Source organism: Sander lucioperca, chromosome 3, assembly GCF_008315115.2.
Source record: "Sander lucioperca isolate FBNREF2018 chromosome 3, SLUC_FBN_1.2, whole genome shotgun sequence".
NCBI lineage: Eukaryota > Metazoa > Chordata > Actinopteri > Perciformes > Percidae > Sander > Sander lucioperca.
This window is the reverse complement of record NC_050175.1, coordinates 33469792-33481800: the sequence shown is the minus strand read 5'-3', so window position 1 is coordinate 33481800 and position 12009 is coordinate 33469792. Positions and strand designations below refer to the sequence as shown.

Genomic DNA, 12009 nt, shown 5'->3' with positions numbered 1-12009 from the left:
AAACTTAGCACAGCTCTGACATGGTATAAAGACAATGAACAGTAAACAGTGATGCTGTTATCAACAGAGCTTTAAATTGACACCCGCCAACCCGCCAAATGCGGTTAAAAGTTAACTTTGACAGGTAACATTGTAAAGTTACTAGCCAATTTGGCTGCTGATGAATGAAGCAAATAATGGCAGTTTGAGTCATTGTTGCTAGATTGCTCTGTTTTTCCGCCAAGAAATTTGGGAGGTTTTGTGCGTATTTGGCCTGGAAATGTAATCTTTATCTAGCAACACTGATTGTAGTAATAATCCTACATTTCCCATGAACACCATGTCGTGACATGTCGTACAACTGTTGGCTACGTGCTACGTGTGTGGTATCGATTGCAAGCTACGCTGAAAAAACGGAGAAGACGAACGGAATGGAGCCAAATAAATCAGAGGAGCTGAAATTAAATGTTAGTTAGGGAAAAATAAAATAAAAATAAAATAAAAAACATGTGGCTAGTGGAAAATCTGATTGACTGTTAACTTTAAAAATCTATTAGCCATGTTGGCTGCTGATCAAAAGAGTTAATTTAAATCCCTGGTTATCAATGAAATAAAATTACTCTGGATTAAATGCTGCCTTGTTGCACGTGAAGGCAATTTAAATGTAACACGGTAATGGCAGACTCTGCATTGCAGAAAAAAATGATGACCATAATATCAAAACTTGGATTTGATTTAATAACAAGCTGTAGAATTGTAATGTTGGAATAATGGGTGGGTCTGTCCATCCAGTCTGCTGATCAGCAGCACTGAGCCAACCTGCCATTACTGTGCTGCTGGGACATGACATGGCAGCAGCCAGTGCATGTGGATCTAGCCTGGCACCACCGAGCGGCAGCTGTTAGCCTTCCATGAAGATAAACAGTAGTGCCGGGGCTGCTCACACTGCCTCCAACACCCATACCATTACCATACAAACTAGCTCACTATTACCACACAAAATAGCTCCTGTAGGCTCCAGCTGCTCCTCTTTTTGGCTGCTGTGCAACAGTATAACTCCATAATAATAATTTGCTCCATTGTTTCTACTTTTCAACTCACTTGCAAACTGGCCTTTTATGATCTGTTGTTTTCTTTGCTGACATGTCCTTTTTTGCTGTTTGATAAAATCAAAAATAAATCCAAATGTATTGTTGGCATAAAATAATCTCCAGAAATGTACTAATCTTAATTTCCTATTTTTTTTTTAATCTGTTTTACTATGTAGTATGTACAATACAGCAACATACAGTACTGCAATCATTGCATTATCACTAACATTCAGTAAGAACTGCCATGTACTCTCTAGGTTAGTCTCACATTGCCAGACCTATCGCCACAATGGGGCAAAATTGCAGGGATATTTTTTGAAGAGTTATCCCTTCTATACAGAGCCAGAGCCATGAGGAAAGCCAAATCTATCCTTGCTGACCCAAGTCACCCTTATCTTATGAATACAGGCTGCTGCCATCTGGTCGCAGGTTTGTACTAAGGTGTAAGACCAAGAGATTTAAGAGCTCATTTGTCCCTGCTACCATTGGTCTCATTACTTTAATACCTTGATGTGATTTGTCCCGTAGGAATATAAATGTATGATATGTTGTGTATGAACTGCTGTCTTTTATTATCTGCTGTCTGTGAAACAATTGCTCCACTCGGGGATAGTAAAGTTAACTTAACTTTAACAGTGCTGTGGAGTAAGGTCTGGCCACACCACACATAAGTTCTAGGATAGGAGAGAAAAAACTGCTCTGGGTTGTTCGCATTGAAAACCAATCACAATCGTCTTGGGCGGCGTTAAGCTCCGGACGCAGCAACGGTGGCTCTCCACAATAGTCTCGGGAAGGAACTTGTTTTGGTGGAACATTTGCACCCCGCAAAAGAAAACATCACATACAATATTAAATGAAGTTAACTGTTCACACAATACAGTAACGTGAGCTATTTAAATAAGCTCGATACATGGTTAAATCTCATTAGCTATTACCAGTGTATCGCGGTGTGTACTTCGTCCACAGCAATCCCACCAATCGCTCCCAAAACGTCCAAGTTAGAGAGTAAATGCCATAAACATGTTATTTGTAAATCATTCCCAGAAAGATCCAAATATTCTTCAAAACATTTTCAGCATGTAGCTTCCTAGCTCAAAGTTTGTTGTTTCCCGAAGAGAACGGAGTTTGAGAACGGCAACACACAGAGAGTGGAAGATGAGAAAAGTCTTGACAACAAGGCAATTATCCTAGAAACTGTACGGAAACTGAACACTGTCACCTATAATACCATCGGTGTGTCCGAAAATTTAACAGTAATGTTTTTGTGTTTTTGCAAATAGTACCCCTAAGCTTCTATCCATTTTTGTCATGCATCTTATCCTTGTCCAGGCTGAAACCCATGATGGCATAGCAGCCAACCAGACCGGAGATGTGATCCACAAAAATGACAAGGACTACGGCTTTGTCTGCCTCAACCAGGACCAGGCTCATGGCCTCTGTCGCAACTACAGGGTCCGCTTCCTCTGTGGAAAACTGGGTACATTCATCACTTCCTCTCAGTGTCTGTGTGCGTGTTGTATGTTTGTGAGTACAATTCAATTTTATTTATAGAGCAGGTCTAGACCACACTATAATTTTCAGAGACCCAACATTCCCCCATGAGCAAGCACTACTGTACAGTATGTGTATGAGTTTCTGCATGATGTTTTTTTCTATGCTTTTTTTGAAAAATAGTATAGAGTAAACCTTGATACTCTTCAACGTGGATAAAGAGCTTAAGCTGATAATTTGTTGTAAATATACAGACACCAACACTCTGGCTGTGCTCCAGAGATTGTGTTGTGTGTAAACTGCTATGGTTGGAATGCATGGAGCCCACATGAGGAAAGCACTGGCACCCAGCCAGCTCAGGGTTCACAGGAACTGCTCCAACCACACTGAGATATCACAGACCTCGGTCTGGCTTTGCTGCTTGTCTGTGTGTGTACTTGTGTGTTACGTGGACCGTGGTAAGGCGTGTTGCCGTGAACTTTTGACATGGTTGACACTGGGTACAACTAGGGGTTGCATGACTTCAGATTTTTTTTTTTTATCGACTGATGACAATTTTTTCTGTCATTGGCCTGATATAATCACAGGAGTAGTGAATGATTTGCATTCTATACCTGTATTTTATCACCATTTAATATCAACCCTTGGAATGATTTTCTTTTTTTTTTTATATATGTTTATTGCAGATCAACATTGGGTACAGACTGCACTTGTTCATACAAGCAACATTGTTTTTCCATTTTCTTATTCATACAATAACATCAATAAGCAGCAACCAAGAACATACAATTGTAATTATTTGGCAGATTCTGAATACATTATGGTGAGGCACCGTAACAAATATCAAGACTTAGTTAAGAGACCAAAAAGCAAACCAGGAGTCAAAAGAGAGAAGAAAAATTCCCTATGAAACCACTACTACCACACTACTATTACATTATCAATATATGTGACCCCTCATCACACAGCTTCTTCCCTCAGACCCCTTAAGTGTTTCAAAACCGGTCCCCATGCCCTAACAAACACACTCTTCCTCCCTGCATTCGTGAATCTGAGCTTCTCCAGATGGAGGACTTCGCCAAGCTCTTTTAACCACATCTCAAATGAAGGCACAATCGCAATATGTTTTTTAGCCAGTACAATACCCTGATACACTGGTCATTTGTCCCTGCCAGAGTTCAAAGTTGTTTTTGTAGACCCCAGAATGGCCACAAAGGGGTTGGGTTTCCACTGCTTGTTAAAGGCTTTTGAGTATAAATCAAATACAGAACACCAGAATGAGTGGAGGTTAGGGCACGTCCAAAATTGGTGTGTGAGGGTGGTTCTTACACTTATTACATGATGCTGATACACTGGGATACATCTTGCTTATTTTTACTTTTGAGTAATGCAACCCATGTATTACTTTAAATTGTATTAGATTATGTATTGCATTCACTGAGGACCTATGAATGTTCACAAGACATGATTCCCAGAATTCCTCAGTGAGGGGCACCCCCAATTCTGTCTCCCGCTCAGTTCTTGACCTATCTGTACTGGTTGGTTCATGGCTGATCAGTGTCTGGTATAAGATTGCCACTGCTCTTTTGCTTCCTGGCTGAACATTAGTTACGTTTTCGAGTGTGTAATGCTGTGGTATGTCTGCAAATGTAGACAAGCAAGACTTTATAAAATGCCGGATTTGCAGGTATTGGAAAAGGTGTGAGGCTAGGAGGCTATTTTTGTTCATTAATTGCTCAAAGGACATGGAGTGCCCCCCCGATACAAGTCCTTCAAACATTCCACTCCTTTTTCCCTCCAGAGAGCAAACATAATTGTGTTATCAAATTTCCAGGTGCGTTCACCTCCATGAATGTTAAATCTAATGTCAAGTGACAGGGGAGAATGATCACTTATCAAAATATTTGGGATTGTGTGGTCACAACACTGGAGATCAGTTTAGAGTCCAATAGCATGAAATCAATCCTAGAATAGGTTTTATGAACTGGAGAAAAAAGAGAGTAATCTCTGGTGTTGGGGTTAAGTAGACTCCAAATGTCAACTAAGTTTAGATCGTACATAGCATTTTTTATCTGATCACTAGATTTGCTATTAGTAGTAGACCTTGATGTTTGTTTATCCATTAAAGTGTCAAGAATACAATTAAAATCCCCTCCCATAATGATGTTTATCTCACCAACCTCTGGAATTCTACTCAAAACCATTGTATTTGTTTGGCAGTTGAGTTCAATCTTTGCGCAGAATCACTTACTGCACCTTTAACTAACGTTACCCATTTTTCAATTTGTGCTTTAACACCGCTGCTCACACTACTGGGTTACCAACGGTAACTTTAGACACACACCGGTCCTGGTAATTATGTCCGGCGCTCTGTGATAGTCAAATCAAAAGTTCACCGTAAACGAACACTGTGTGCAAAGTCTATTGTCCGTCCTCGTTGGCAACCAGTGCATTGTGTTTATGACTAGTTATGTGTGCACACAATTTAAATGGCCATTAAAGTGTAGCGCTACTCATACCTCCTATGTTGGGCTCTGTGCGATAATCCAGTGATCCAAAACTGGACAGCCTGTAATGTTAGCATTAGCACCGTAGCTCCTGCATGTCTTTACACCAACAGCTGGATGCAAACATCCTTTAGCGTAGCAGAAATCAAAACAGCTACACGGCAGCCCTCCTCACCCTCTCACGCCATCCCCAAATGTCCCTAACGTTCCTTGGCTTTCAAACAGAGTTCCAAATCAGTGTTTTTTTTGACTGATTTTGCCAGTGACAGTGCTACAGATATATGTTGTTAGTGACAAAACCACATGATCAGCGACTAGTCAACTTTAAGCTCAAAACGTCATTGTGGAGGAGTAAAGTTGACTAGTCGTCCCCTAGGTACAACCCATTTGCAACACTAATAACAATAAGGCAGTTGAAGGACTCATTAGTCTTTCACCTTTTTAGTAGCAGACATCTAATATATAATAATTCTTAATTGCCACTGTCCATGAAACCAACTCTGATTACTCAGTGAAACTTTAATTGATTTGATTTGTAGACTTTTCTATGACACAGTGCTGCCGCTGCTCTGCACATTGACAAGTGATGACTTACATTATGAGGCCGCCCTAACAACCAGACTTATTTGAATGCTGTTAATAACAAGCGTACATCTAATTGTAAAAAAAAAGAAGAATATTATTCTTTAATTCTGTAACTAGGCAGCCTCTCACAAATTCTGTTTGTGCATGTCCAAATATTGTGCCTCAAGATATCAACCCCACCCCTTTCTCTTTAGTCTTACATAAAAACAGATGATAACATAGAGACAGAGCAATAATATCAATTATGGTTTATGTGTTTAATGTTTAAAAAGAAAAGAAAAGCATATTAAATAAATTATTCCGGATTACACTGACTAAAGATACCAATTATAGGGGTATCACATTGCTGGAAAGGAGACTCCAGACCATCTGATTGGGGTTGAACAGTGACTACGTTTACATGCACTTAATGTTCCGGTTTTGCCCTTATTCTGAAAAAGACGATATTCCGACTAAGCTATGAAACATAATGAAAGTGAATATTCCACTAATATTCCCGTTTACATGTAGCCATGCAAAATATGATTTTTTCAAAGCGGCGGCGGCGGACTTGTACGAACACAGCGTCCCTCTTTCATTCCTTTAACCAGCTACTATAAAAGGTCGGCGTAGCGATTTGCGCATATCCAAAAACCTGTTGATATCCAAGTCTTTGATAATGTTTAAAAGTAGCTGTGTTTCTCCTTTTTTTTCTCCTTATCGGGTCTGCAGCCCTGCAAACTGTTGGCTGGTTGGTTTGTGTACAGTAACCATAGCAACGCACACAGCTGACTATAAGCCATAAACAGGCAAGAGGCCGTAAACTGCGGTAAAAACACAGATTGAATATTCCGATAGCGCTGTATATATGCCTCTAAAACCCGAATAACACCAGAATATCCCACGTCTTAAACGGAAAATGCTATATTCGGAAAAAGGCCTTATTTGGAATATCCAACCGGAATATGCTGTTTACGTTACCTGTATCAAATTCAGAATATTGTTTATAGAGTATAGATTAGAGTATTGCTATATTCACATTCGGAATAATAGTGTAATATTGGTGTGCATGTAAAGTACTCAATGGGGATTCTTTACATCCCTACCCTTGCAAGGACACTGGATGATTAATTGTAGTTTTCCAATGGTGTCTGCCCAAGTTTTGTGGAGAAGGCTTATGACTGTGCCCCTAAAGCCCAGTTCAGACCAAAGATTTGCGACGAGACAAAACTGTTTTAGAATGTCACAGAGAAAAGTTGCAGCAGTCTGAAACAGCCCATCTCAGCTCGACTCAAACCAGCTGATGGTGTGGCTGCGACCCAGCTGGTCGAGTCTCCAGAGGCTGGTTTTAGAACGTAAGAGACGTCACCTGTTTCAACAGCCAATAGAGAAGTCATCTTGTAAAGTCAGCTATAAACTATAGAAATAAAATGATCCATAATCCATTTTATTTGTATGTTACAGACAGCTGGTGAGTTTTAAAACCTCAACGACCGCTTGAAAAGCACGGTAACGTTATATGGTCAAGCGAGGTAGAGAGTGACGGAAGAGAGAGAACGCCCAGCGGCATTAGAACAAAGCAGTGAATCAGAGAAATAAAACGTGTTTTCGCCGATTCATCACTAGAAATGTAACTGTAGCAAGCATCTCACTATCACTAACGTTATCCACATTCATATTTAGACAAATGATATATCTAGCAAAAAAAGCCTAAAAGTCGGAAGTTAGGACGGAAGTACAAAGAGTGGTTGCTCACACCTCACACAAGACTCTACCTTAAATGCTTCAAAAGTTATGCAAGGGGGCGTGGCCTGAGTACGTTGGCGTGGTTAAAGTATAAGGGTATCACATGTAGACCACACATTATAAGTTTCATATAAATCGGATGATGTTTGTCATATAAGGCTGATTTCTTGTTGCCAGCAGGGGGCGCTATGACCAAAAGTCAATATTGGCCTGTAGATGACCTCAGGCCTGGACTCTTGTTGATCATGGGAAATTTCAAGCAGAATGGACAATGTACACTTTAGTTACAGCCACTTTCTCGGTCATCGCTAAACACTCAAAATGGCTGCCATGCAACGCTCACACCGTTTGACGAAAAGTTTTGCTTTTAATAACTTTTCATCTTTAAGGTGTGAGATGGCACACACCAAATTTGAAGTCCATCGGATGAAATCTGTAGGAGGAGTTCGTTAAAGTATAGCACCTATAGTTTTGGGACTACTTCCTGTTGCCACTAGGGGGCGCTATGACTTTGAGTCAATATCGGCCTTGAGATGTCGTCAGGGTTGGACTCTTATGAATCATGAAAAGTTTTGAGCCAATTGGACAATGTACACTCAAGTTACACCCACTTCCTGTTTCGATGTGAAATGCACAAAATGGCCACCCCGCCACGGCCATGCCATATGACGAAAAGTTTTTCTTTTAACAACTTTTCATCTCTAAGGTCTTAAGATGGCACAGACCAAATTTGAAGTAGATCGGATGAAATCTCTAGGAGGAGTTCGTTAAAGTACGACATGTGGAATTGGCCAAAATCGAACAATTTCAAACTTTCAATTCAAAATGGCGGACTTCCTGTTGGGTTTAGGGTAAGGCTCCAATGAGCGTTTTTGTACGTCTTGACATGCTTACATATGTGTACCATGTTTTGTGAATCTACGTTAAATGCACTGCAGGGGCTCAATTTTCGAAATTTTGTAGGGGGCGCTCGCGAGCCATTTTTGCGCACCTATTCCCAAAACCCTTAAAATACGTACATTTTCACCAGGCTTGATGCGACCGCCAATGTTGGTGAGTTTTTGAGTATGATAAGCCCCTCAAAAAGGTGATTAATTTGCTGGAAGAAAGAAGGAATAATAATACCTTCAGTTTCAATAGGGCCTTCGCCACTGTCGGTGCTCGAGCCCTAACTAGCCAACAATATAACAGCCTACAAGTCCAGCTGAAATGATTAGACCATCAAACACACAACTGTTTGGATCCTTTCCAGTTTCTAAAATGGGAGGATTTTTCTGCATTGAATACTTCTACTTTTAATACTTTAAGTACGTTTTCCTGACGATACGTACAGTACATACTTTACATACTTTACAGTAAAGTGTATTCTATTCTATTCTATTCTATCAGCTGAAGACTGACACCCAGTCAGTTGGAGTATCCCTAATAAACAAATATCTACTGTATCCTGATTAAGCAGCCCAAAAAGCCTTTTTGGATGTACTTAAATTGAGTACCTCAAGCTTGTTAAATAAAGTACATTTTCCTGATGATACTTACATACATTTACTTAAGTAACATTTTCAATGCATGACTTTTACTTGTAACAGAGTATTTTTTTACAGTGTGGTATTAGTACTTTTGGTTGAGTAAAGCAGTGGTTCCCAACCTGGGGTCCGGGGACCCCTCAGGGGGGCGGCAAAGATCACAGCAAGTCTTTATCTGGTTTGAGGTTGAGGTAAAAAAAAATATTTGCACATGCTAAACAAATTATGATAATACACTAGAATATATAATGTATACAAAATTCTGTATAAAAATTCTGTATTTTTGTTCTCGCTTAAAATTGTAGGCAGGCTACTTAGTAGGCCAAACCTCCGGGACCTCTTAACCTGTGACCCTTGCTGTCATCAGGTCAGCTGCTAGCTGCTATCATCTTCGTTTTTCCTGCTGCCACAGCATCACTATTTTATGAATGAAACATGGCGGAGAAACATAAAAGTGCTGATAACTCCTCTGTATCAAAAAGGAAAGTAAGGCTCTATCTCGAGAGTTACCTCAACTTCGGTTTCGGAGGGGGGGCTCAGCTTTTCTTAGACATAAGTAGGGGGGGTGCCAAGGAAAAAAGGTTGGGAACCACTGAAGTAAAGGATCTGAATACTTCTTCCACCACTGGTGTAACTGTATGTGTGTCAGCTTTGCTGCATTCTATTTAACTCTCACCATGTCCCCCTGTAGTTCGCCCGCAGGCCTCCATCTCCATCGACATGTTGTCCAACAGCAGCATCCTGGAGCTGGCCGACCAACCAGAGGGCTGGGGGCCCGGGGATCGGGTAGTGGTGGCCAGTACCGACTACTCCATGCACCAGGCCGAAGAGTTTACCCTGCTGCCCTGCCCTACCTGCACATCCAACCAGGTCAAGGTCCAAGGTGAGAGAACCAGTGACCTACAGTATGGTACCATGCAGGCCTGTAATGAAAGGAGATGTCTGTGAAGGTTCTCAGTCATCCAGGTCATGGTAGTTCTCTGTGAAAAGCAAAGGTAATCAGACTTGCTAGATAAGTCTTGAAGATGTTTTGTCCTCTCTTCGACTTCCAGAACTGAAGAAGCCTTTTGGATGAGAGGTGAAACGTCTTCAAGACTTATCTAGCAAGTCCAGTTGCCTTTACTTATCACAGAGAATGAAAGGTGATGTTGCTCAGAAAACATGGCTCCAGCCACGAATGTTTTCTCATAATTTAAAATTTGTGTCATTTGCCCTCAGTCTCTCTGACTGGACCGGTAAATCAATGGAGCAAAAAAAGTTCTATTACTGGGGAAATATCAACATTCATGAGAACTGAGAACTGAGAACTCTACTAAATATAGATTTCAAGATCAGTTACGTCACGGCCAATTCCTACCCTACCTATGTTATGTACTATAAAAAATAGTAACATCAGAGAATTTTTGCCCATTTTTAGGCGTCTGGAGTGAAAATTAGTCATCCTCGACATTAGCTGTGTTCTGGTTTCAGAATGGTGACAGTTAAGCCCAGTTTAGACCAAAGATTTGCGACGAAACAAAACCGTTTTAGAACGTCGCAGAGAAAAGTTGCAGCAGTCTGAACCGGCCCATCTCAGCTCGACTCAAACCAGCTGATGGTGTCGCTGCGACTCAGCTCTCCAGATGCTGGTTTTAGAACGTAAGAGATGTCACCTGTTTCAACAGCCAATAGAGAAGTCATCTTGTAAAGTCAGCTACAATAAAATGATCCATAATTCATTTTATTTCTGTTACAAACTGTTAACGGTGGAGAGAGCTAGAGAGTGACTGAAGAGAGGACAAAGCAGAGAATCTGAAAAATAAACTGTATTTTTGCCGATTCATCACTAGAAATGTAACTGTAGCAAGCATCTCACTAGCACTAACATTCATATTTAGCAACAAACGATATATTTAACTAAAAAAAGCCTGGAAGTTGGAAGTTAAGAACAGAAGTACAAAGAGTCGTTGCTATGGAGATGATACCATCTCGTCTTGTCTCATTGGTGTGAACTGGCAGGTTTTAGAACCCTGCAGACCGGTGCGTCGCAAGTCTTTGGTCTGAACTGGGCTTTAGAGAACAATTAGACACAAAAGAGGATGTCGGCTCTACAGGATTCTTTTTCTCTGCAACTATCATGTTTTTCCCAAATGATGGACAGATTTTTTAGCCATTCTATTATGAAATGGCTTGAAAAATAGTGCCTATAGCCGCTGTATATTGAGGATGCCCTCAGACCCCACCAAGGTTTGGGCTAGAGCTGCAAAGATTAATCGATTATTTATCAACTATTAAATGAACTGCCAAATATTTTGACAATCAATAAAATCATGTGAGCCAGTCATATTTAAAGACATTTGAGGACGTCATCTTGGGCTTTGGGAAACACTGATCCACATTTTTCACAATTTTTTGACATTTCCATTCATCCAGGAAATAATCCACTCATTAATCAACGATGGAAATAATGGTTAGTTGCAGCCCTAGGTTTGAGCTGAGTCCCGAATGTTTACAACATCTGGCTCCACCCCTGTTGGTGACATTACATTATTTATTTATTTATTTATTTGGGCGTTTTAAGCCTTTATTTCTGACAGAACAGCTTAGACTTGAAAGGGGAGAGAGAGGGGGAATGAGATGCAGCAAAGGGCCGCAGGTCAGAGTTGAATCCGGGGCCGCTGCGTCGAGGACTAAGCCTCTTTATATGGGCGCACGCTCTACCAGGTGAGCTACCCATTAGCGACATAACATTATTGTTATAGCAAGTTTTGCTAGCTAGTATTATAAAGGTTGTTGTTTTGTCCCAGATCGGATAATCAAACTTTTAAGCTGATGTTACTCCAATACCGTTTTAAAGTGTTTAAAACACATAGTACCTTGGTACAAAGTGTTCCACAAGGTTAAAAGCAAAAGGTGACATAACAAGAAACAAGCTTGACTAATGAAAATAGATCAAGCAGTGGAAAATACATCAGCCACACAGAGAGGTAAAACTGTGTCTTGAATCAATTTCTTAAAATGGCAATGCATGCTGGTAACCTTTAACAGCCACAGTTTAGATGCTGGAATAATAAAAACCTAATCACACAATCATTAGTTTGAGCCTGGCTTTACAATCATGCAAGC

The 12009-nt window shown here is 40.5% G+C and overlaps 1 protein-coding gene across 2 annotated transcripts in view; it reads left to right on the top strand.

Moving 5' to 3' along the window:
- The window catches only part of LOC116050761 (cell migration inducing hyaluronidase 1), a 252036-nt gene that overhangs the window by 143321 nt on the left and 96706 nt on the right, over positions 1-12009 (top strand). For both annotated transcript variants that reach the window (XM_031300979.2, XM_031300980.2), the window contains exons 10-11: positions 2400-2547; positions 9596-9787. In XM_031300979.2, the coding sequence (XP_031156839.1) occupies positions 2400-2547; positions 9596-9787 (340 nt within the window). The remainder of the gene's footprint in view (positions 1-2399; positions 2548-9595; positions 9788-12009) is intronic.